Source organism: Dasypus novemcinctus, chromosome 17 (genome assembly GCF_030445035.2).
Source record: "Dasypus novemcinctus isolate mDasNov1 chromosome 17, mDasNov1.1.hap2, whole genome shotgun sequence".
Classification (NCBI taxonomy): Eukaryota; Metazoa; Chordata; class Mammalia; order Cingulata; family Dasypodidae; genus Dasypus; species Dasypus novemcinctus.
This window is the reverse complement of record NC_080689.1, coordinates 37,460,235-37,487,052: the sequence shown is the minus strand read 5'-3', so window position 1 is coordinate 37,487,052 and position 26,818 is coordinate 37,460,235. Positions and strand designations below refer to the sequence as shown.

Here is a 26,818-nt window from a genome sequence, read left to right as displayed (position 1 = left end):
CATACCACTGCCTTCTTGCCTCCATGGTTTCAGATGAGAAATCAGCACTTAATCTTATGGAGCCTTCTTTGTATGTGATGGTTCTCTTTTCTCTTGCTGCTTTTAGTATTTTCTTTTTACTTGAGCATTGGATAACTTGACAAGTATATGTCTTGAAGTAGACCTGTTGGGATTTATGCTGTTCGGGGTGCATTGTGATTCCTGGATATGTACATGCATCTCCCTCAATAGGTTTGGGACGTTTTCAGCCATTATTTCTTCCAACACCCCTTCTGTCCCCTTTCCCTTCTCTTCTCCTTCTGGGATGCCTATAATGCATATGTTTGTGCATTTTGCATTGTCATTCAGGTCCCTAAGCCCCTGCTGGATTTTTTTCTATCTTTTTATTGACAAGTTCTACTATCTGTTTCATTTCAGATATACTGTCTTCCACATCACTTAATCTTTCCTCTGCATCTTTGAGTCTGCTGTTATTTGCTGAGAGTGTATTTTTGATTTCTTGAATTGTGCTGTTCATCACCATCATATCTGTTATCTTTTTGTGTATGATTGCAATTTCTTCTGTATTCTCTCCAATTGTTTTCTTCATATTCTTAATCTCTTCCTTTACCTCACCAAATTGGTTCCTAATATACGTTTTGAGATCTTTAATTACTTGTTCGATGTTCTGCTCCTCTTGCTGGTTTTTAGTTTGTTCATTGAATTGGGGCATGTTTTCCTGATTATTGGTTTGGTTTGTAGTTTTCTGTTGCTGTCTGGTCATCATTTTATCTTGACAGGTTTAGTCAGTTGCTTAGCTTGTTTGTCTAGTTTGGAGTTTAATTAGTTGTTGTTTCTGCGTGCATGCTAAGTCTTCTCTTTGTCACTTTGTTCTTCTTGCTGTATTTCCTTGTTTTTGGCTAAGTTCACTTGAAGGAAAATATTAGGGCCAGAGAAAGCAAAAGGAGTAAGAAAAGAAAATGAATAATAGTAGTATTGATAGTAAATATTAGCAGAGGAGTCACGTGAGATATAGGAGAATGGATATTAGACTCATGTAAGGTATGTAGTTATAACAGTAAGAAAAGTAGAGTACATAAAAATCTCAATATGGGGAGGAATACAGTGTGAATTAAAAGGCCTGTGTGTTCAGGAGATAGGGAAAGAGAAAAGAGAGGACAATAATATAAAGAATGAATGCAAAATGGAAAACAGAACAAAGGTATTAGTAATAAAAAGTGAAAAAATATATAGGGGGCAAACAAAGAGAGGTATAATATAAGATAAACAATCAATGATGGAGGGTAGAAAGATGTAGAGGAAAGGGAATAGTGTTGGTGGCCAAAATCAATACACAGAAAAGAGTAGATGGAGGATGAGGAAATACAGCAAATGTGAAGCTCTCCCTACAGCACGTAATGTAAGAAGAATAAGAAAGCAGAGAAAGAAAGAAAGAGAAAAAAAAGGGACAAAAGGGAGTGGGGAAGTAAGCACAAAAAAGAAAAAGAGAAAGAAAGAAAAAAGAAAGAAAAAAGGGCCTTGGAGGGATAAAGAGGAAGGAAAAACAAGGGAAAACCAACCAAATGCTAGGGAAAGTTTCAAGCAAGGAATCCTGCTTGTAGTTAAATAAAACGCTTAGGGATCTGACCTTCCCCCTTTTCTCCCTTCCTCACGTCCCTCTCTCCCAGGCAGCAGGAAAGCTGCCTGAGAGGTCTGGTAGGAGATGCGAGTGGGTCCTTGTTGAATCAGCTCTGCACAGAAAACAATGACTCTTAATTTCCAGAGAGAGAGCACCCACACCTCACCAGGAACCCCAAGTATGCTACTGGAGGCTGGGAAACACCTCCTATAGTCCCTCTCCTTTAGCTATGCTATGAGAGGTCTAGTTGATTTTCTGTCTCCACCTTCTCCCAGGCCAAGTTTCCTATCCCAGGGTATTTAGGTGAATCAGGCTTTCTCAGCGGATTCGCCACTTTTCTCTCCCCAGACTCCCCAAGCCAGCCGGTATGCTCCTCCAAGCGCAAAAAAAAGAAAAAAAAAAAAGGGGGGGGGGGGGGCTAGGGAAACACCAGAAAATCAAACCCACACTAGCAAGGCGCCCCTACTGCACCCCCCACAAATCCCTCCCACCCACGGAGTCATTCCCAAACCCGAGGGCTAGTGCAATCCTGGACCTCTGGGAGCGCTGGACTTGGGAAACGGAAGTCCGGGACTCTGCAGACCCAGGGCACGTAGGTCCGTGGAACACGGGCTACAGGGTCTCAGGGGACACAGACCTGGGGACCACATATCTGGGGACCACGGGGCCCAGGAACGCCACCGCACAACCAACAGATCTCAGGAAACACAGTGGCTGCCTGCCCCAGGGGGGAAGGGACCCGCCAGTCCACAGCTTCTGAACTCTGTACTTGTAAGCCGCAATTCTATCTTTAGCAAGCACCACCTCTGCCACTCTCTCTCCAAAACAATGTCCATACACCCTCCGCCCTTCAAGCCCCCAAGACAGCCTGTTCCAGCAAGACTCCAAACCAACTCGGCCGCCTCTTCGCAGGAGGGACCGTAGGTGCACTCACTCAGACGCCATCTCGCCCCACCTCGCCATTCTACTCTTTATTGTGAGTTTCAAACTGTTTGTTATGAGTTTAGTTTGCTCTTATTTTCCTAGTTTCTTAAGGTGGTAGGTTAGGTTTTTAAATGGGCATCTTTCTTTCATTTTAACATAGGCATTTTGCAGCTATAAAATTTTCTCTAGGCACTGCTATCTCTGCATCCCATAAGTTTTGCTATGTTGTGCTTTCAAATTCATTCATGAAAGAAAAGATTTAAAGTACAAAAGAAAAGAGTTTTCAGTCCAGAATTCTATGTCTAGTGAAACTATCCTTCAGAAATAAAGGTAAAAAAAAGACATAAGAAAGAAAATGAAGAGAATCTGTTGCCCACAGAACTGCTCTGAAAGAAATCCTTAAGGAATTACTTCAGATGTAAGGAAAATGGTACCAAAAAGAAAATTAAAACATTAATAAAGGAAGACCAAGAGAAATGGAAAATGACCTAAAATGTCTATGTAAATATACTATTCTTTGAATATGAATGGTGGTTGAAAGCAAAAATTATAACTTTCTCTTATGAGGTTTCTCAGTGTATGTAGATGTAATGCATTTTATAATTATACATGAAGGGAGGAGGCAAAAGTGTGGTAAGGTTTCTACAATCCACTTGAAATCATAAAATATTAACTGTAAGTAAAGTATGAAATTTTAAATATGTGTTCTTAAATACTTAGAGTAGCTACTTAAAAGCATATACAAAGGAGAGTAGATATGGCTCAAGTGGTTGAGCACCTGCTTCCCACATGGGAGGTCCTGGGTTCAGTTTCTAGTGCCTTCTAAAAACAGAAAAACAAACAACAAGCAAACATATGAAAGAACCAACTCAGGGTAGCCAATGTGGCTCAGTGGTTGAGCACTGCCTTCCCACGTATGAGGTCCTGGGTTCAATCTCTGACCCAGGTACCTCAAAAAAAAAAAAGTGTATACAGAGAGATGTAGGGAAAAAATGTCAAAAAGATACTTAAAATATTCAAATATTCAAATAACTCAAAAGAAAGAAAAATAGGGAGAAAAAATAGAGGGACCAGAGACAAAATGGTAGACCTAAATTTAAATATATTAATAATCACCTTAAGTATAAATGCCTAAGCACACCAAGTAAAGTAGAGATCCAACTCTTTCCTATCTGAAAAAAATTCACTTTAAATATTATGATGTAGGAAGGTTGAAAGTATAAGAACGGAAAAAGTTCTATCGTGCAAACAGTAATAAAAAGAAAGCATGTATGGCCATATTAATATTAGATAAAGTATACTTCAGAGCAAGGAAAATTACCAGAAATAAAGAGGGACCTTTAATAATGACAAAAGGGTCAAGAAGATTGAACAATTCTAAATGTGACTGTACCTAACAGTATTACTTCAAAATACATGAAGCAAAAACGGATACAACTGAGAAAAGAAATGGACAAATCCACAATATTTGGAGACTTCAACATTCTTCTCTCAGTAATCAAAACAAGTAGACAGCAAATCAGTTAGAACATAGAAGAACTGAGCAACATCAACCAATAGGAGCTAATTAACATTTCCAAGTTCATTTTTTGAGGCCAGCATTACCATGAGATCAAAATCAGATAGTACAACAAAAGAAAACTAAAGATCAATATCTCTTCTTAATATGAATATGATATGAAAGTTCCTTAACAAAATACTAGCAAATCAAATCCAGCAATATAAAAAAAGAATTATAATGATCAAGTGAGATTTATCCCAGGAATGCAAAGCTGGTTGAATATTCAAAAATCAAACAGTGTAATCCATGACTGTAGTTATGGATTAGTTATAAGACTAAAGAAGAAAAATCACATGATTATATTAATTGGCACAAAAAAAGAAAAAAGCATCTTTTAGAAATTCCAACATCTATTCATGGTAAAAACACTCAGCAAATTAAGAATAGAAGGAAATGTCCTTAATATGGTAAGGGGCATCTACAAAAATACCTACAGCTAACAACATACTTAACTGTACATGACTAAATGTTATCTCCCTAAGACCTAGAACAGAGCAAGAATGTCCAGTACTATTGAATGTAGTACTGGAATCCTTAGTCAGTGCAATAAGTCAAAAAAGAGAATAAAAGATATATACCAGAAAAGAAGAAAGAAAACTGCTCCTGTTTATTTATGGCATGATTATAGACGATCCATTGAATCTCCTAAAAAGCTCCTAGAGCTCTTAAATTAGTTTAGCAATGTTGCAGAATACAATGTAAACATGTAAAAATCCTTTGTATTTCTATATACTAGCAATGAATATTAGAAACCAAAAATACAATTCAATAACATTTACAATTGCTCAAATAAATGAAATACTTAGGTATAAATCTAACAAAAAACATAGGCATGATCTGTATCCTGAAAACTACAAAATGCTGATGAAAGAAATCAAAGAAGACTAAACAAATGGGGAGACATACTGTGTTGTGTTCATGAATTGAAAAAAAATCAATATAGTTAAGATGTCAGTTCTCTCCAAATTGATCTGTATCTTAACACAAATCTAAACAAAGTCCCAGCAGGATTTTTTGTAGATACAGAAAAACTAATTCTAAAATATGTATAGGAAAAAAAGGAATTAAAGTGGTCAAATGATTTTGAGAAGGGACAAAGAGAACACATTACTCAATTTTCAGACTTTCTGTAAATCTGCAGTAATCAAGAAAACATGACATTTGCAAATGCATAGATTCATACTTCAATGTAACAGAATAGAGTACAGAAATAGACCAACGTGACTATGCCTTTGACAAAGGAGCAAAGTCGATTCAACAGAGAAAGGATAGTCTTTTTAAATAAATCGTGTTGAAATATAGGCAAAAAAATTTAATTCAAAATGTATCGTAAATCACAATGTAAAACATAAAACTGTAAGATAGAACTGTAGTGAGACAAAGATATTTTACACATGCTATCAAAAGAACAATCCATTAAAGAAAAAAATTTGATAAATTAGATTTCATCAAAATTAAAAAGTTTTGCTCTGTTTAAGATGCTGCTAAGAAATTAGAAACAAACTACACATTGAGAGAAAATATAATTCACTTATCTGACAAAGGACTTGTATTCAGAATATATATAAAGTACTCTCAAATTCAACAGAAAGTAAACAAAAAACAAAATTTTTTAAAAGGGGTAAAACTTGAGCAGGCACTTCACCACAGAGGAGATAAGAATAGCCAAAAGCACATGAAAATCCTCCACATCATTAGCCATTAAAGAAATACAAATTACAATCATGATGTTATACAACTGTACACCTTTTAGAATAGTTAAAAACAAAAATAAAACAAAACTGATAGTACCAAGTGATGTAAAGATGTGCCGTACCTGTAACTCTCGTACATAGCTGATGAGACTGCAAAATGGTACAGCCACTCTGAAAAAGCAATTTGGCAGTTTGCTAAACTCACATTTGCCAAATGACCCAGGAATTTCACTCCTAGTTATGTACCCTAGAAAAATGAAAAGGCATATCATACAAAAGCCTGCACAGCACTGTTGATAGCATCTGTATTCATAATCACCCCAAACTGGACCCAAATGTCCTTCAACAGGTGAATGAATAACAAACTGTGGCACACTCTTACAATGGAATACTACTCAGCAATAAAAAGGAATAAACTATTGAAGCACTCAACAAAATGAATGAATCTTAAATGCACTTTACTGACTGAAATAAGTCAGTCTCAAAAGATTATATACTGTATGACACTATTTATGTAACATGTAAGAAAAGGAAAAATTAGAGATGGAGGACAGATCAGTGGTTGCCAAGGATGAAACTAGAAAAAAGATTTTTTTTTAATCAAAAAACATAGGACTCTACAACACGAAGAGTGAACCTTTTTGTAAATGATGGACTATATTTAATAGTACAATTATAAAAATATTCTTTCATGAATTATAACAAATGTACCACCCTGTGTAAGGTGTTAATAATAGGGAGGTGTGTGGAAACTCTGTATTTCACATATTTTTGCATGATTTTTCTGTAAACCTACAAATTCTTATAATAAAGAAAAATGATTTTTTAAAAGGTGGGGGAAGGATAGGACTTCAAAGGGCAGCACATAGGAGTTTTGTGGAGATAGAACTGTTCTGTATCCTGATTGTGGTAGAGGTCACAAAAATCTTTACATGTACTAAAACTCATAGAACTTTACGCACACATTCAATTGTTCTGCATGTTAGTTACACTGCAGTGAGAACTAAAAGTGAGATCTTGTGGTAAACAGCCTTGAACAGTGACTGCACATAGTAGGTCCTCAATAAATGTTAGCTCACGTCTCCTGATCCTTCTTCTCCTTACCCAGGTGGTCAGGGTCCCCATGAGTTTTATACGGGAAAAATAGCTGGATTAGAAAAGTCAGCTGGAATACTATGCAGATCTTCATCCCAGCCAGTGGCAGCTCAATTCCTTACCACCACATTTCAGACTTAAGTTAGTGCAAAGCCCCAGTTTAACAGGAACCTTCACTTCTTAGATCAATGAGTGTTCACAAAATAGGAAATGTCAAAAGTCATGGTACAGCTCTCATTCTGAGAGAAGCATGAAATCTACCCCTGTTTTCTGGAAATTGGAGACATATCTTTCTTTGTTCAAAGCAAGGTATAAATACTGTTTTATCATTTTTGCAATGCAGTCTGATCCAGCTGTTTCTTTGCCACAGTTACTCTAATGATGGTCATTTTCAGATTTTGGTATTTTTTTTTAAAGTAAAGAGTGGTGGTATTTCTTTTGATCATTGCTATTTATTTCTACTTACTACATAAAAGACAAATAGTATAGCATGTATACTATTTATTCAGGACCCTGTTCTGTAATAGCAGTTAGTATCTAGAGAGGCGTAATGTATTTGATATTATTTTATGTTCCTCTGACAAAAAGCAAAGTTATTTAATTTGGTTTCTAGTAAAATCTCTGGTCCATATTTGAAAGCAACAATGCTTTAAAAATGCTTTCTTTCCATCCACACAGAGGAAATTAAATTTTTCAAGGAATCTTTCCTTCTGTCAAAATACATGTTTGTTCTTAAGGATTTTGTATAGATATCATCAGATTATTGCTTCAAAGACTAAACAAATCATTCTTTCAAAGCCTATCATAAATAACCTATTTATTACCTTAGAAGGCAATCTGGATACAGGGTTGCATTCTGAGCACTAAGTCTTGTTGGTTTTCTTCTGAATCTATTAAAAGTGGCTTTATGCATTTGTTCTTGTGTCTACCAGAGTTCATTTGAACATTCAGCATTTGCATTTTACACAGTCAGTAGAAGATAAATTATTCAACACATATGCTTTCTGATTAAATGTGTGAAACTTCTAAATAGAAAACGGAAATAAGTTTTAAGTACTTCATGAAAAACCTAAATTTATCTTTGGTTCATGGAGCAGTGATCAGCTTTTCTTGTGGCTTCATTTATGGCGATCATCAGAGTCAGCAGAGCCCATAGATTCTAGAAGGAAGTTTATCCTCAGTTAATCCTCTTATGTCTGAGCAGAAGAAGTAGCCCCAAGCTGACCTTAATGTTGATAGATGCCTTTCATTATTGCACTAGAGCTAAACATCTCAATAAAAATCATTTAAATCAGGTTGGCATTAACTGAGGGGAACATAATGTATTTGTCATTTTATCAGATACCGTCTGAGAGCATATCACGCCATTAAAGTAGAATTCCCTTTGTTCACTCTGACAGAGTGAGAGTAAGGAGGTCCCTGACTTCAACCCAGACTAAGACCCTGAATCTAGAGTAGCAAAAAACCCTTTTTTGAATTTTATAAGACTGGCCCTCAGAGGATTTCCACATTGGTAAACTATGTCCTTTTACCTTCTCTTGGTGATTTCGTGTTTCTCCCACATTCCCTGCACAACCCCAGCTGGTTGTTCTCCCCCTCTCAGTAAGCTTGCCTGATCCTGTTTTTTAAGAAATGACTAAGCTCCAGACCTGTTTGCTATCATTCACCCATCCTGCCTTATTAGCACCTTTCTCATGGCCCTCGGTGTCTTAGCTATACATATATAGATTTGGAGGCAGCAGGGCACAAGGCTTGTGAGGTTTGGGGTCAGACAGACTTGGGTTCAAGAACCAGATCTGCCGTAAGTGTGTTCTTGGTCAAGCTACTGAACCACATTGAATATCAATGTCTTTGTCAACAAGTGGGAGCAAGGACATTGCCTACTTCGTGGGGTGGTTTTGAGGAATTTATTAAATAATACAAATGAATTATTTAGCACAGCGCCTGACACAGTAAGCACTAAATTAGTGCTAAACACAATCATTGCCATCACCACCACATGCTCTGCATTATAATTTTAGATTACATATATGTCTTCCCCAATAAAATAAAAATTGGTAGGGCAGGAAATGTGTCCTGCTCACAACTGTTTTTTCCAAAACCTTAGATGATATGTGTCATGTAGTAGATATTCAATAAATAACTTGTAGATGAATAACTTACACATAGTAGGTCACTCTCCATCTCTCTCTCTCCCTCTCTCACCTTCTGTCCTTCCCTCCCTCCCTCTCGCTTCATCTATCTATGTAGCTATTTAACTATCTATGTGTATATATGTGTGTGTGTGTATATATATATGAATGAAATATATATATATGTATATGAGTGTAATATTTTCCGGAGTGTTTCTTTTTAATCCCTATTACTTTACACATGATTGGCCCTGCTTTCATTTCAAGTAATTACCCCTTACTATACTCACTTGCTTTCAAACTATTTCTCATTACTTATTTCCCTGGCTAGCAGCTGCTGCTGCTTTTTTACCACTCTGCAATCAGGGCCCAGAACAGTGCCAGGTATATTAGCAGGGACATGACAATAATTGTCAAAAGAACAAATGGATGCTCTCTGACTCAATTTCAGTATCTGTTTCTGGTCCTTTATCTCGGACTCCCCTCTCTGGCTTACTTGTCTTGCTTCCATCCAATGCTTCCTTACTTACTGTGCTATACACTGTGCTACACATTCTTATTCACTGTGCTATACACCTTCTGCAGGTAGATTCCCCCCACCCCAAAACTGATCAGAGAAAGGGATCTCCAAAGGAATACATAATATCCTATTTCTTTGTGTAATTTTTCTAATGAACCATGGTAATGTGCTAATTTAGAGCTTCCCACCCACCCAAGCTACAAGGACCTGCTCAGATTATGCCTCAAGCATGGACTGAAAGGGGAGAGATTTGAGTTTGGTGCTGCTCTGTAAATACCTTTCCCATTCTGCCCACCTATAGTTGCCAACTCTCTAACTACCCATTGGATCAAGACCAGTTTGCTGCTGGTTCTTTGTTCCTTCCCTCTAGGATTCCCAACCTTCACTACTCATGAGACTCACCTGGGGAGCTTTTAAAATAAGTATAGCAGAGCCTCTAAGGGTGCCTGACCCCAATACCATTAACAAGGCTCTGCCATTTGTATATGTAAAAACTTCCCTAGGTGATTCTTTTATTTTTATTTTTGTAGGAGGTACAGGATCTCGTATATGGGAAGCAGGTGTTCACCCACTGAGCTCCCCAATAAGAGTTGGTTTTTTAGTTTGTTTTGTGTATAGGAGGGACTGGAGATTGAACCCAGGACTTCATACATGGGAAACAGGTGCTCAACCAGTTGAACTAAATCGCCCCACACACACACCAGGTGATTCTAATATGCAGGTAGATGCACTGGGTTCTATAGAGTTCAAGCTCTCTCAATCTGTAGTTTTTCAGATACTAGAAATCCCAAACTCTGCTAAGGCACAAGGCAAAACAGAACCACAAGGATCGTGAGTTCCTGGCAGTGCATGCCATGTCTAAGACGTGAGCCATCACTCAACTGCAGCCAATTGTGCTTATATAGCAATGTAGCGCAGTGTTACTAGATCTTCTATAACTTCAAGAGAAGCCAGAAATCTGGATTTTTAGATGAACTTTTGCAATTTTAAATTCAAATTTCTTACAGTTCTGTGGGCTGAATAAAATATATCTCAAGCTGGATTCCATCCATAGGCCAATAATTTGCAGTTTTTATTTTATACCAACTGCTCTCCCAAATCCTAAGGAATCCTTCCTGTAGTCTTCACTAAGTTTATATTAAATTCTTAGAAAGCTAGATTCCTTTTTCAACATTCATATATGCCCTAAGTTCTATTTTGAACAAAACTGAATGAATGGTTGGAATAATTTAAAGGCCCAAAATATTCTGTGATTTAGCGTATGAGTTGATTTTATGCTTTAAATTTGGCCCAACTGCCAATATAAACATTCTACTAATATTTATTAAAACCTGTAACATGTAAGCACTGACTAGGCACTGTGGAATTCAGACAAGTGGCTTGTTTCCTGCTCTATGGAAGCACCACATACACTTAGGGAGATAGGACAGCACAGCGACACATGGGTCTTTACTATAAATAAAGCACAAGTCAAAAACTGGTGAGGGTTAGCTAGAGTTGAGTTTACATGCAGAACATAATGGGATTTTTACCTGCAAAGGAGATGGAGACAGATTGTAGAGTGCCCCAAGTGTCTGGCAAATGAGTTAAGATTCCTTGAGGCATTGGTGAGCAATTGAAGGGTTTTTTTGTTTTGTTTTGTTTTGTTTTTACATGTTTTTATTTTGTTTGCTTTTTTAGGTATTTTATATTTTTTGGTGTTTTGCTTTGGGGTTGGGAGATCAATGTGGCAAACCATGTTCAAGCATGCTGGTCATGGTCAGTGGGAGAGCTTAGCAGACACTAGAGGAAGAGGACCTGTCAGTAGGTCACAGTCAAGATGCCCAATGTAAGAGGAAAATGGTCTCACCTGGATGATGGAAAAAGGGATGGGAAGGAAGGGGCAAGTTCAAAGGACATGGACCTTGACAAGTAGAGCTATTATTCAGGAAGTGCCAATGGTGGGCTCCATTATGTGTTGTGCACTTATAAAATTATCTCTTTAAGTTAAATAGAATAAGACTGAAGTGAGAGAGCACCTAAAGGGAACTCCACTATATAGAAACATTCAAAACATGCACATAGGACCTCAGAGGAGATCTGGTCCAATTCTTCAGTCAACAGATAAGAAAACTGAGGCCTAGCAGGTGACTTGACTTTGCGCAGTCACTTACAGACCTAGTAGCAGAGCCCAGAATAGAACCCAGGACCTCCAATTTTTTACCCCAGTGATCTTTTCTCTCCACCATATTGCTCCTCATTCCAGAACTTGTATAAAATGGGTTCTATAAATCAGACTCAAGCAGCAAGGTGAAAGTGAACAAGACATAGAATGTGGTGTAGACAGCAATTCCATAAGCAGTCAATGCAAATGAGGGGTGAGGGAGAAAAGTCTCCATAACCTTGACAGCAAAGGTTGTACAAAGGAAGAGATAAAGTCAGGAGTGATATACAGTCAGCAGGACTCCTGCAGTTCCTTTTATCAGCCCAGCACAGATATCGAGATAAGGACACATAAATGGAAATGAAAGGAAAGCCGGTTCAAACAGCTATTAGAAAGCACTTGTTCACTGGTAGATGATAAAAGTGAAGAATCACCACTCTGGAAAGGTTGCTGAAGGGAAATCACAGACACAGGGGACAGTGAGGTACCTTTCAGAGCGGGCTTGTAAGAGTGGTATCTACCACATGAGTTTCTAACTTACAAATGTTGATTTTTCTCCCCTGAACAAAGCACCCCAGTGTTGTGAGCTGAGTGAAACAGTGGCTTATCGTTTCTACATGAGACAGAATATCTGGAAGCTTAGCTAAATAAATCATTTAATGGAGACATCCATCGAGACCACTGGCTTTCCCTTCATTCATTAGGTATTATGTAGACGCTCCCGACAGCGAGGCCTCTGACTTGGAAATGTTGGTACACGTTCCTAAACTGTGCCAAGAGGTAAAGGCACACTGACCTCTCAGTTCTAAATTGGTCATTGACAGCTCATATAATAAGGGCTAAATAAGACAGGGGAATGGAGGTATTACCGGATTTTGTCTAAGTTCAGTACTATGCTGCAGAAATGAATTTCAAGAGCACGTCGGGTAAGTTAGGACAGTAATTTATTCGGGCAGGGAGGGATGAAAAATGGGAGATAACAGATCAGGGGTCCCAGGTAGAGAGGAAGGGGCTGAAAGGAGATAAAGGGGCTGATTTACAGACTACAGTTCCCAATTATAGATTATAAATGCCCAGTTTTTACTTGTGTGGCTACATGGCAGAGGAAAAGTGGCAAGAGGGATGCACAGAGGTCCACAGGCGCCAGAGAGCGAGAGTGAAGAGTGCTCCTTCAGGCCTCAGGCCTGGCTATTTGAAATGAAATGTTAATTACTCCACGCCTTTGCTAAGGGCAGGGGAGGAATTTCAGCTGTTTTCTGTTTTGATTGATTACCCTGTCCATCAATTCCCCTGAGGGCCCAATGATAAAGTCCTTGGGGAATATCCTGAGCTCCTGTCTTCCAGAAGAAGTCTTTGTTCTGGATGTCAGGATCTTGGGGAGTTCTTCCAGCAGCCATCTTGCAGTTACTGATGAAATTTGGGGCAGGCCCCATAGATTTTCTGGTGTCATAAAGGTAGAAGTCCTAAATAGATTCCCAGGGAGATAATTAAGTAAGAGTGCCTTTCAGCCACTCTTTCATCCTACTTAACTCCACAGTCCCATAGTTGGACCTTTCAAGCTCAGAAAGGGAGAGAGGTGAGCTGGCAACGGAGGAAGAGGGTTTCTTCTCTCTTCCTTATTCCACCTCCTTCCTCAATTGCTACTGTTTCTGGTCCCATCTGAGTTGGGCACAAAAGAGAGATGAGAAGGAAAGGAGCTGCATCTAACAGGAAGGTGCAGTAGCTATCTGGCTTCCAGCGATGCTCTGAGGCTGGCAGATATCCAGTTAGATGTTAATTCTTATTTTCATGGGCACCCTTGTGCTCCTCAGGCTTCCTTACACTGGTGACCTCCATCAGCAGTTCTTGGTGAGAGCCACACCTCCACCCACTGGCCTCCAGCAGTTCTTCCTTTTAGGGTTAGTTCACTATACAGACAAGTCCATCTCTTTCAGGATGAGCAGTCCAGCTCCCTTCTGCTGGGTCCATGCCTGGCTCACGGGAAACCCACACATTTGCCTGGTTGTCTATAGAAGGGCATCTCTCACCCAAAGCAGCTGGCCACTACTCACCTTTAGAGGTCAGACCTGAGTATGGCCCAGTCCCTGTAATCTCCAAATTGCAGAAAATGCGTATTTAATTGCTTCTCTCAGTATCTCCCACATTTGGCTTAAGGTAAAGAACAAGCCTTCCATCCCACCCCACCCTCACCTCCCACACACTATGAGGAATGCTGAGACTACTGACAATTCTTTCCCAATAAAATCTCACTGGGAGGCTTTGCAACCCCCTTGAGTCTTGCATTTCCTCACACAATCTGATGGTAGGTGAAGGGATGTGCTGGAAGAACCAATTTCCCAGGATTTTACCAAGCCTCATACAGAGGTTTAGCACCTGATATTAAAGCGTTTTCCCAGGATTTTACCAAGCCTCATACAGAGGTTTAGCACCTGATATTAAAGCGTGGGACACTTGCCTTTTTGTGTTATTCTAGGCTGTTAGGACCTATGCCAAAAAATGCAGAAAAGAAAAAAGAAAAAGAAAGCAGTGTTTAAGATAAAGTTACGTGGGGCAGCCACCTCTTCCCACCTAGCTTCAAGACCTTTGTGTAGTAACGTGAAAAAGGTAACCAATTAGATGCCCGAATGACTCTGAAAGTAGGGTAGTCACCTCCCAGGTCATGGAAGGTAGCCATTCAAGGTATTTAGTCTTTATTTTTCTGGATAATTTGCTTATTTAGTTCAATCCACCTCTTCAGAGAGTTTTCCTAAATACATTCCCAGGAAGTTAATTAGGTAAGATTTTGACCTAAGAGTGTGAAGCATATTTATTTTTGTATATCCTTGGCCAAACTGTTCTCACTTTAATTTTTAAACTTGTGCGAATCTCAGAGTACAAAGCCCAATGTCATTTATACTCAGGCCATCGTAAAAAGGCAGCTTTCTCAAAAAGATTACTGACTTTTTCCCAAACCATTGGAAAGCTCTCTATGGGATTTTTAAAACTACACTAGATAACTTAAAACATAGTGAAGAAAATTTTCTTTTCAGAGCCTTCTTGATGAAGTGAGCATCTTTATAAAAATCATACAGGTCCCTTCACAGTGAGGTTGAGGTACCACCCGACATAAACACTTCAATGATTCTTTAAAAAGTTCCCGTTTGTTTGTTTGTTTTAGTGATGTTTGGGGTATGGCCTAGGGAAAATTTCAGTCTTGAAAAATTAATTATGAAATTTTTCAAGCATAAAGTATAGAGAATACACTTTATGATAAAGACCACTCAGTTTGCCAGACTTAATATTTAATCATACTTGTTCAGATCTCTTAAAAATATGTATATTTTAGATACAGTGATAAATTCTGTGCTGGTTTTGGCATTTATCATTTCCAGAAATGTTTTCTTTCCCTTTAATATAGATGATTCTCTCAATAATATACTGTAATAGTTTGCATACTATTAATGTTTTATAAAGTATCATCCTGGACATATAATACGTATATCTCATTAACTTTTCTCTTGCTCAACATTATGCTCTGGGCATTTCCAGAGTAATTGCACACTCTGTTGCTTCCAGTTATGTTTTGTTTTGTTTTGTTTTGTTTTGTTTTGTTGCTATTACAAATGATACTGCAGTGAATACTCTTTTACCTGTTTCCAGGTGCACATGTGCCACAGAGAGACATAGAATTACTGAGTCGAAGGTCATTTATATCTTCAACTTTAATACAAATTGCCTAATGCCTTTCAAAAGCATTTATACCAAACTATCCTTCTATCGAGAGGGTGGAAACTATCCTACTGTTCCACTGCCTCACCAGCACTGGTATTGTGAGATTTCTTTTTTAATATTTGCCAATATAATGAAATGTAACTGTTTCTACTTATTGTTTAAATTTGCGTTTTTCTGAATGCCAGTAAATTTGAGCATCTTTTCATATGTTTATTGGTCATTTGCATTTTCTTTTCTATGAATTGTCCATTTTTATCTTTTGCCAATTTTTCTACTGGGTTGTTCCTGTTTGTTTTATTCTTTTGTAAAGATCTTTATATTCTGGATACTAAAATTTCGTTGGTTGTATATGTTGCAAATATTTTTTCCCAGTATATAGCTTATCTTCTCAATTAGTTTATGTATCTTTGTTTTATAGAAAAATTTAACATAATTAAATTTATCAGCTTTTTAATTATGGTGTGCAGTTTTTTGTCTTTTTTAGGAAAGTCTTCTGAACAGAAGTTTATATTTTATTTAAAAGTTTTAAAGTTTTCATTTTTCCCATTTAGGTCTTATAAAACCTGGAATTGAAATTTTAATATGGTAATAAGCCAAGATCTTAGGCTATTTTTCCACAAGGATAATCAATAGTTTTAGCACTCTTTATTGATTAGCCCATGTCTTCCTTCATTGATTTTTAATGCTACCCTGTCATTTGTTATTTCCTTTTGTTTGTGGAACTGTTTCTGGACTCTATATTCTCTTCCTTTGCTCTATTTTTCAATCCCTATGCCAATACCACAGCATTTTAATCACTATCACTTTATAAAAATCTTTTGCATGGTATGGTAGTGTCCCAATCTTGTTTTACTTCCTCAGAATTGTTTTGGCAATTCTTGACTCCTTCCTCTTCTATATAAATATGAAAATCGGCCACTCAATTTCCACATAACCCCCCCCAAAACAAACAAAGAACTATTGTTCCTTAGGTGGGTCTTGCATTGAATTTATATATTAATGTAGATTAAAACAGATATCTTCACAAAATTAAGGCATCCCATTTGTAGATGTGCTTTTTCTGCATATGTGTTCAGGTTTAAAAAATGTATATTTATTTGTTCAGGTTTTAAGTGTCTTTCAATTAAGTTTTTTATTATTCTTCAGAAATGTCTTCTTTTATTTAGATTTATTTTTTTGATATAAATTTTGTGACTATTGTAATTGATATACTTCAAAAATAACATGAGGGAAGAATGTAAATTATTTTTGTACACTCAGCTGCCTTAGTGGACTTTCTTATTAGTTCTACTGGTCATCTCTTAGATTAATTAAAAATAGATTCTTGGGGAGTGAATGTAGCTCAAGTGGTTGAACACCTGCTTCCCATGTACGAGATCCCTGGTTTGATCCCCGGTTCCTCCTAAAAACAAACAAACACACAAACAAACAAAAAAAGCAACTGTCATTGGGTAGCAGATATAGCTCAGTGATTGAGTGCCTGCTTCCCAAATACGAGGTCCTGGGTTCAAACCCCAGTACCCCCTAAAAAAATAGATTCTCTTTGGTTGGGTAGACCATCATATTGTCGGTGGATAATGATAGTCTTTCATTAATACTCTTGATATTTTCTTTTTCTTGACTTACTGTGCAGACTAGGGCATACAATACAATATTGAATAGAAGAGGTAATAGGAGACAACCTTGCTTCATTCCTGATTTTAAATGGAATGTGTCTTTTTCACCATAGAGCATGATTTTTGGTAGGGTTTTGTTAGATTATATCCCTTAGCAGATTAAGGATATTACTCCTTTCCTAGTTTGTTAGGAGTATTTATCATGAATGGGTTTTAGTTTTTATCAAATACACTTTCTATATCTATCAAGATAATCTAAGATAATCATGTGATTTCTTTTAATTTTTTCACATGGAAGATTTCTTTAATAGATTTTTATGTTTAACCATCCTTGGCTTCCTGGAACAAACTCTAACTGGTCATAATGTATTATTTATTTAGACTGCTCAATGTATTTTGCCACTTTTTTTCTGATTTTTCCATTTACAACAAGTGAGATTGGCCCAAAATATTTCCTCCTTTTATTTACTGGGTCTGGTTTTGTTCCTCAGGTTATATTAAGTACATGAAATGTGTTGGAGAGCATTCCCTCTTTTGTTAATCTCCAGAATACCTTGTATAAGATTGGAATTTTCCCTTCATTTATAGAGCTAGAATTTACTTCTGAAGTTTATGATGCTGACTTTATTTTTGGGGGGTAAATTTTAAACTACCAAACCAATTTCAATAGCTACAGATCTATTCAGTCATTCTGTATATTCATGAGTCAGGTAGGTTTCTCTGTTTGATGTGATTCATATTTTTCTATGAAATTATTTATACATATTTTCTGATTTTTCAAATCTAATGTTATAAAATTGTTCTTTGGGTTCATTAATGTAAAACCTGTTATATCTGTAAAGTGCCATTTTTTGCCTCTCATTGTTTTATTATTTTATTTTCTCTTTTTTCCTATTCAATATATATGAATTTTCTTTGTAATCTATTACTCTTTCTAAAGAATTAGCTCTGGTTTTATTGATCCTCTCTATTGTTATTTTTTAATTTATTTCTGCTCTGACCTTTGTTATTTCTTTTCCTCTACTCTCTTTAGGCCACTTCTCTCAAAGAAAACTTAAATTTTGCAATGCATTTGATAGTTAATCTGTTGTAGTTTCTTTTACTTAATTTCTAAAACGCAAATTCACCAAGGAGTGCCTTTAACAATATTCCTGATGGAAAAGAGATCTGCATACTTCTTTTATGTTAATAATTAGATCAATAAGGTCATAAAGAGTTATAAATTATTGCTGGTTATAATAGAGCATCCATGATAAGTAGAATTTATAAATTTAAGTAATAACAACAGTTTAACAATTATTCAAATAAATCTCATTTTCTATAATAACCATTTTTAGTCTTAAGTTACAAGAATCCTTAGAGCTATTGTAATAAACCGTTTGATATTACAGGAAAGCTCTTTGCCCATCTTTGTAAAAGACTTCGATAGAAACTGAACTTTATAATGGTGAAATACCAAGTTAGTATAGATTAAACCTAAACTTTAAGGTATGTAACCTCTATTAGCCCTTCCTTTATCTATCAAGTTATGTTGCTTAAGGGTTTATCTTTACAAAACATCTCTGTGAACTGCCTCTCATTTCCATCATTGTTTCTCATGCAACTGCTTTTGGGTCTCCAGTTTAATTTAGAGCCAGAAATGGAATAAAGAAATATTGGATTTATTTTTCTGTTTCCACAATTTTATTATTAAACTGATTGCTTGCATTGGAAGCTTGACTCATTAATTTTTTAACTTTTTTATTTGTTTATCATTCATACATGAATATATATAAATAATAAGTGTATAGTAAATGTTGTGAAGTTACAAAACAAATATACATTTCATCATACAGGGCTCCCATAAATTACCCCCCCACTGGGAAGCAGATTTGGCCCAATGGATAGGGCGTCCGCCTACCACACGAAAAAAAACAAATTACCCCACCACTAACACCTTGCATTGTTGTGAAATAATTGTGACAAACTATGAAAGAACATTGTCAAAATATTACTACTAGCTATTAGCTCAATTTTTTATCTTTTTTTTTTTCTTTTCTGGTATAAGAATTTAAAGCTACAAATTACTCTGTAAGTAGCATATATTTGGTAAGTTGTTTTTTGTTATAGTTCGATCCTGAATGATTCCAAAGTTTTATTATAATTTCTTCTTTGAACCATTTATTATTTAGATGGGTGATTTTTGCTTCATTTTGGTGTAGAGTGGTTTGATTTTGGTTTTCCAGACAGATGTGTGGGGTTGTTAATTATCTTTTATCACTGTTTTCTAAGTAATTTAATTATATCAATGTCAAAGAATATGATTTGTTGGATACCAATTTGCTCTGTGACCTAATACTTGGCCAATTTGTTTAATGTTCCTTATTGAACTATATACTGAGTTCCATATATATTTTCCATTAGATCAAGTTTATTCATTGTTGTTTAAGTATTCTATTTACTTACTAATATTTTTACCTCTGTGTCTATCAATTTCTGAAAGAATGTGTTAAAATACCTATTACTGTGAATTTGTCATTTTCTGCTTGTGTTTGCTCACATTTGCTTTATATATTTCGAGAAATTTTTACTTGTAAAAAAGCCTTAAAATTTATAGTTAATTGTTCTTTGTCATTATGTAGTGACTCACCTCATCACTAATAATGCTTTTTTACCTTTATATCTATTTTTACTGATATTGTTACAACATTACCATTTTTCTTTGGTTGCTATTTACCTGAGATGGCTCTTTCCATCCTATTACAGTCATTCTATCATTTCATGTTTGGGTTTTGTCTCTTGTAAATAGCATAGACTTAGATTTGGTTTTATTATATAATTTGACAGTATCTATCTTTTAATGACTGAGTTTATTACACTTCCATTTATTGTTATTATTGACATATTTATTTTTGCCATATTTTGTGCTTTCTATTCTGCTTGTTCTATGCCTTTTGTTTCCCTTTGTGCCTTCTGTTGTGATAATTGACTTTTCTTTTTCTTTCTATTTTTACTGTTTTTCTACTCCCTTCATGATTACTTTAAATTTGTAATATGTATACATGGTCCAACAAAATCTAAAATGAATTGATATCTCTTTCCTTTTCCCAAACAATATAGATATCTTGAAATGCTTTCATTGTGATCACTCCATTCCACTGTATACATTATTGTTAGCTGGCATTTCACTTTACCTCTTTAAAGCCCCTCCACCAATTAGCCATTATTACTGTAGTTTTATATGATTTATGCCATGAAATTATCCATATGTTTACCAATTTCTTCACTATTCCTTCTTGTTTTCCATGCATTCCTACTAGATTCAATTTTAAAATTCCCTAAAGTAGTTATTTTTTAACTGTGTTAGTAACAAATTAAATTTACCTAAAAATATCTTTATATTATACTCACATTTGAGTAATAATTTTCTGAGTATAAAATTCTAAATTGGCAGTTATTGTCCCTAATAATTTTGAAGATATTTTAATAAAGTTTCTAATTATTTTTCCTTTGAAGATAATCTGTCTACAACAGAAAGTGAGAAAATAGGAAACAGAGAGGGAAAAAACCCAGTTTGCATTTAAAGCCTTTTCTTTTATGGTTCTACAGTTTTAGTTCATAGGTATCTTGCAATGGATTTGTTATTTTCCTTCCTAGAACTTGAGACTTCTGAATCTGAGGATTTAGGTCTTTCAAAATTTATAGAAAATTTTGGATGTTATTTCATTGAAAATTGCCTCTTCTTCCTTTTCTGTATCTTTCTTTCTGGAATGCATATGATTAATATACAGAAGATAAATAGATTGGCAGACAGACATGCAACGTTGCAGTCCATCCTCCATCTCTCATCACATGTTCCAGTGTGGCATCGAAACACAAATCCTTTGGCTACCAAGTGCCTCTCAGGATACCTGGGCTTCAGTTTACCCTTTTAAAATTCAAGTTTGCTATTGCTGCTTAGAGGTCCATCTGGTGTTTAGTTGCTTTACTTTGGGCCCCTGGGGACTTATACTTTCTTGTAAGTATGCCTTTAAAATGTTTGTTATGTTTTATTAAAGACTCCCAGAAACTTTAAATGAAAATATCTTCAGGTTTTCTTGTCTCTAATATTTTGGGAAATGGAAGTCAAGACTTTAAATCTTTGAAATAAAGTTAATTATGTTAAGAACTTTTAACTACTTCATACAAGTCCAGGCCTTGAAAATTTTAGAAAATGTGCCTGCTGCTAGGGCTGAATAAAAAGGGCTATTTGACTTAGCATTAAGTGGAAGAGTCAATTATCCAAGATCCCGCTCTGTACATCTCATTAGTTAGCATTATACTTCTTTATTTCAACTCCCTTGAAAATGTTAGAGTAATTTCATGCAATTTTGTTTGCTTTTTTTGGTTTGTTTTTGTCAATCCTCTATCTTGTGATAAATAGGAAAAAAAGGAACTAGTCCATGTTAACTAAGTTTAAATGAGCAGAGTTAAAAGAAGATGAACTAACCTTGATTCTTCATCAGATGAGCATTCTAGAAGTAGACACTCTTCCAGACTCATTACACTCCGTCCTAAATTACATCTCCTTTTATTTTAAATGGTTTCGTAGAGACTGTGACGTGATGATAGTTTTGAGGGCCAGATGCAAAATTCACATCCTCCCTCTAATCTTCCTTTTGTATAATTAGATACTTTGATACATTTCTCATTTCAATCCTTGTATAACATTTATAGTTATTCTACCATGTTTATGTCACAATTGTTTGCCTTCCCAACCAAATATGTACGCTCCTCCAGAACAAAAAACAGCACACAGTTTCTTTCCTAGGATTCCTCACTATAGAACTTGTGTACATGAAAGACAAATACAAACCAAGTAGAAGAAAGACCTGTTATCTGAATAATAGCTTTATCTGAAACAGGAATTTCACCAACAACAAAGGTTAGGAGGTTGAAGCAATGAAAGTATGTGAAGTTATCCACAAGTCCATGGTGTTTAATGATTTAAGTCTGGCTAATAGGATGCTTTGCTGAAGGAAGGATTAAAGTGGAAAGAAAACCACTTTCCTCTTAATCTGTCAGAAAACATGAGAAGGCCAGAGGGAGGAAAGCCTCAGGAACAAACAGCATCTTATTTTAGCAATCACCAATGGCTCCCTTGTAATTTCACCATCCTCAAACCCCAAATTCTCAGACTTCCCAACTGCCATTCATTCAGGCATTTGATGTTTACTATGCACAAATCATGTAGCATGCACTATTCTAGGTGTTTGGTGTAAGCAGTAGATAAATTAGACAAAAATGTCTGCCATGATGAACTTACATTCTAATTATGAAGAAAAAGGTAAATAAATACATACATATGTCCATAGACTGTATAGCATGTCAGATGGTAGTTAAGTGTTATAGAGAAAATAATTAAGCAGTAAAACGGTCCTGCTGCTAGGTTTGGGAGATTTTCATTTCAATAGGGTGGTTGAGGAAAGCCTCACTGGGAAAGTGACATTTGAGCAAACAAGAGAACTGAGGAAGAAATCCATGAGGATATCTGGGGGAGGAATGTTCCAGACAGGGAGAATTGCAAAGGCAAAAACTTTAGTTAAGAAGGAACTTGGTATGTTCCTATAATATAAGAGGTGACTGTGACAATGGTGTGGTGAGCAAAGAGAAGAATTGTCAAAAAGGATGTTAGAGGTTCTATAAGAAGAGGGCATAGGAAGATCTTGTAGAGTCCAACAAGCCATTGTAGGAAACTTGGATATTTACCTGAGTGAGAGGGAAGGAATTTCGAGGCAGGGGAGAGACAAATATTTCAAGCAATTTTGCTCTAAACGGAAGCAGAAAAAATGGCAAAAGCTGGAGGTGGCTGTGAGGTTAAAGAGAAGATATTTTAGATGGAAGAAATTATGGGAGGTTTGTATATTGATGAGCAGAAACAAAAGAGAAGGAAAAAGAGGTGATGTATGAAAGAAAGGGGAGAATTGCTGTAGCAGATGAGTGGGCAGATCAGCCTTAGGAGCACCATTCACCCACAGAAACAGGAGGGAAGGCAGAGGGTTTGTACAAAGATGCAGCAGGTTGATAGCTGTGGTGGTGAGAAGTTCTCTTCTATTGGTTTCATTTTCTCTTTGGAATAAGAAGCAAGTCAGCTGAGAGTTACAATACAAAAGGTATTAGCAGTAGGAGCAGTGAGAAGGGATCTCACACTGAGGTACAGGAGGCAACATAAAGTAGTGGGGATAAGTACAGTTCATATCTTAGTTCTGCCCCTTCCCACGTGGCCCTGGGAAAGTTTCTTAACCTCCTTGAACCCCAGTTTCTTCTTAGCAAAATGGGGATAATAATATTGCCAACACCCCTGATTACTATCATTGAAAATGTGAAGTAGAATGTACCAGGGACATACAGTGTCATTGCCAGCCAGCATTTAAGAACTATCTAAACCTACTGCTTATGGTTTTGAGGCCAGTCAGGAGTCTTCAGCCATGTTACCTGTGCAGATAAAGAGTAAACAGAGAGATGAATTAAACTAGAGTTGGGTTCTTTCCAAGTGAGTATGAGAAAGTAAGCGAGGGGCAAGCAAGCTGAGGGTTTAGCAAGTCAAGAGATCTTAATAATGGACTATGGAATATAAACTGTTCAAGAAGGGAAATGAAGACTTTAGAATAGAAAAAATATGGTGGGGTTGAAGATCCTGGTGGGTTTTAATTAGTTTGGAAGTCAGGATACCAGGTGGAAAGATAGGAAGCAGTGATTGGAAAGTGGGATTCATGAAATGATATCTTGGATAGGGACTGGGTATTGATTGACAAGACGACCAAAGGAGTGGGTAGTTAATTCGTGGGGAAGACAAGCTCATATAGAAGAGGAGAACAAGGAGCTGAGAGACCAAGATATTGGAGGACCATCTATATAGATATTGAAATCACCAAGAATTATGATAGCTGAAGTGTTATTAGAGAGATAGAGGTCCAAGAGCTACCTTCTCCCTAACTCCCCAAGGAATAAGGTCAGTGATGGGGCAATTGATAGATGATTGCATCAATGAGAGTTTGAATCTGGGGATTTTAAGAGAAAGGAAGGCAGGCTAGACTATAAGTGACAATAAAAAATGAGGATACCTCGCCCACCTTCAGGCCTATAATTGTACAAAGGAACTGAAAGATAAAATTGCCACCATTTTCCCACTTGACTTTCACCATCCTTCTAGGAGTAGTGAAAGTCCTTTATTTTCTAAGACATCTTCTCAGTTTTCCCCATTCCACCAATACTTCGCACATGGGACTTAATGAATTTTGTCTTGTCTTCTGAACTGTCTTCTTACATGCATAGGTCTGGCTTCCCAAATGTATCACAGGCTCCTTTGATATGTTGGAGAAAATCTTTCAAAACAGGCAAAAATGGATAGAATCTTGGTTCTACCACTTTACAAGGCATAGTACCTCAAATAGCTGGTTTTATCAAAGTTTCCACTCCCTCATCAGTACAATGAGGGTACTAGTGAGAATGAAATTACATTGATATGTCAAGTGCTAGACACAGAGTAGAAACTCAGTGCATTTTCCTTTCCTTATCTCACATATAGGGCCTCTTCATACAGGGCCACAAAAGTCAGCATAGAGTAATGGTGGCGAAAAAAGTTCATATCCTAGCTCTGCCTCATACCATGTGACAGGGCAAATTCCTTAACTGCCCTGAACCTCAGATTCCTCGTGTGCAAAATGGGAATAATAATAGTGACAATATCACTATTTTGTGGTGAGGATGGAGAAATTGTAAAAGCATTGACAGCATCATCGTTATGGCAAATGATTAAGATATGTTGACTGTTTGCCAACATATGCACTGGGGACTCAGTTACTTGCCAATTAATGGATAGGTTGTGATATTTTATGTCCACTTTCTTTTCAGGAGGTTTGTCCTCACCAAACTGCGAGTCATCCCAAAAGGAGCATTTTCAGGATTTGGGGACCTGGAGAAAATGTATGTACCTGACAATGGCATGTGTGAAGGTAAAGGTTGGCTATGGGTAGCACCCCAGTATCACACCTAGCACGATACACTGGGCTTAGAAGCCAAACAGACACACCAGAAAACTTTAATTCTCCTCCCACTTTATATCTTTAGCATGGTTCCTAAACAAGAGTGTGGAATCTTTCAGAGCGTGGCCATTGGAATGAGCAAAAGGTCAGTCCAAGCAATCTCCACTTTTTTATAAGAGTTTGATCACAAAGTACCTGTGAGTGGAATTTTTATAAACCAAAGCCTATTTTTTCTGATGACATTCACTCTCTTTCAGTGATGTTTGCTACTATTTCTTTGACAGCAGGGCATATCATTTGTGCTTTAGAGATTCTCTGTACTTCTTGTTCTCAAATCATGCTGACCAGTGGTAATTGCTACATAAACATTTAAAGGTATTAGGACAGTTTATAGCACTGAGGGAGACTTCTTTGAAACATTCAGATCTTATGGGGCTGGTTTATTGTAGGGGATTCCCCAAATAGATTTTCTCAAAGTGGGGTGCAGTAGTAGAAAACAGAGCAAATGCCATGCTTAAGATACCCTACACTCCCTTTGAAGGCTTTGGTCCTGAGAGATGTATTCTTCACTGCAGTGGCAGTGAATCAGCCAGGATTCAGGACTTAAATACCATTAAGTACAGCAAGAGATAGACAGATTAGACAGAAGGGGATTATTTTTTCATTATATGAAGGAATCAACTCTCCAGGTTGTGTGTGTTTCTCCTTGAAGCCATTCATATTTTCTCCTTGATTTATCTCCCCCCTTTAAGAAGATTAATTGCTGAGCTCTGAGGAAGCAGGAAAGACGTCCATTAATAAAAGGAAAATAAAGAAGAGAGAATGGCAGTGTGTTTTGGTAATTAAGTCTTTGGCTTTGAGGAGGGTAGTCAGAGCCCTGTGTTTGAGTGTTAATTCTAATATAAACTTACTGTCTAACCCTGTTGAATTGCCTTATCTTTCAGGGCCTCAGTTTCTTCTACAGTGTCTTAAAGAAGGAGTTTTAAAAGGGAGCACTGGCTTACATGATCTCTAATTTCTATATGCAACTATCCCCTGCTTGACTGAAAGCCCAGGCTAAGACCTACAGTCTTCCAGGGTTTACCTTCCTGGCGACACACAACACTCCCAGGGATTAGGATGCAAGGGCGCTCACCCAAGGAGAGCTGACCAGGGGAACCAGGGAAGCAAATGATTTGGAGAACTTCTGGATCAAGGTGTATTCCTGGATGGATTGACCATTGTCCTGCCTATAGTTAGAAGACACAATGATAACTGGACACCACCACTCCCAGAAATTACACAGAAATACATTCTAAAGCCAGAAATCCCAGATATCACAAAGAATTCACCTTGATCCAATTCAATCAGCAAGTTTGACTGACCCTTACTGGGTACTAAGCATTAGACAAGACCTTCCCATGGTGACAGGGATGAGTGAGCTGACCTGGCAAAGCTATGCCCCTAGAGACAGAGTAGATGGCCCAGTAACTCCTCAGCTTCCTCAGATAGAGCTTGTCCATTTCTACCTCATGGCTATTAATCAAAAGAGGCCAAAAATAAAATCAAAGTGATTTTTTCCCATTCCTTTTATGTTCTAAGGCTTCAAAAACATTCTCTAGTAGAGGACCCAGCCCTGAATTGAACTCTGAAGAGACTTCTTATACCCTTCAGTCTCCATGCTCACCTTCGTCCATTTTCTCACCTTCTATTTTTGGTCATTGATGAGTTCTCATCTCCTTTCCAGGCCTGTATACTCCACTTATGCTCTAGTTCCAGCTTTTACCAGTTTCCTGACCTTAGTACATATTGCCGTCCTTCA

At 36.9% G+C, this 26,818-nt stretch overlaps 1 protein-coding gene across 1 annotated transcript in view; it reads left to right on the top strand.

Moving 5' to 3' along the window:
- Positions 1-26,818, top strand: part of FSHR (follicle stimulating hormone receptor) — a 202,552-nt gene that overhangs the window by 61,897 nt on the left and 113,837 nt on the right. The window contains exon 2 of the mRNA XM_004458772.3: positions 24,887-24,958. Within this exon, the coding sequence (XP_004458829.2) occupies positions 24,887-24,958 (72 nt within the window). The remainder of the gene's footprint in view (positions 1-24,886; positions 24,959-26,818) is intronic.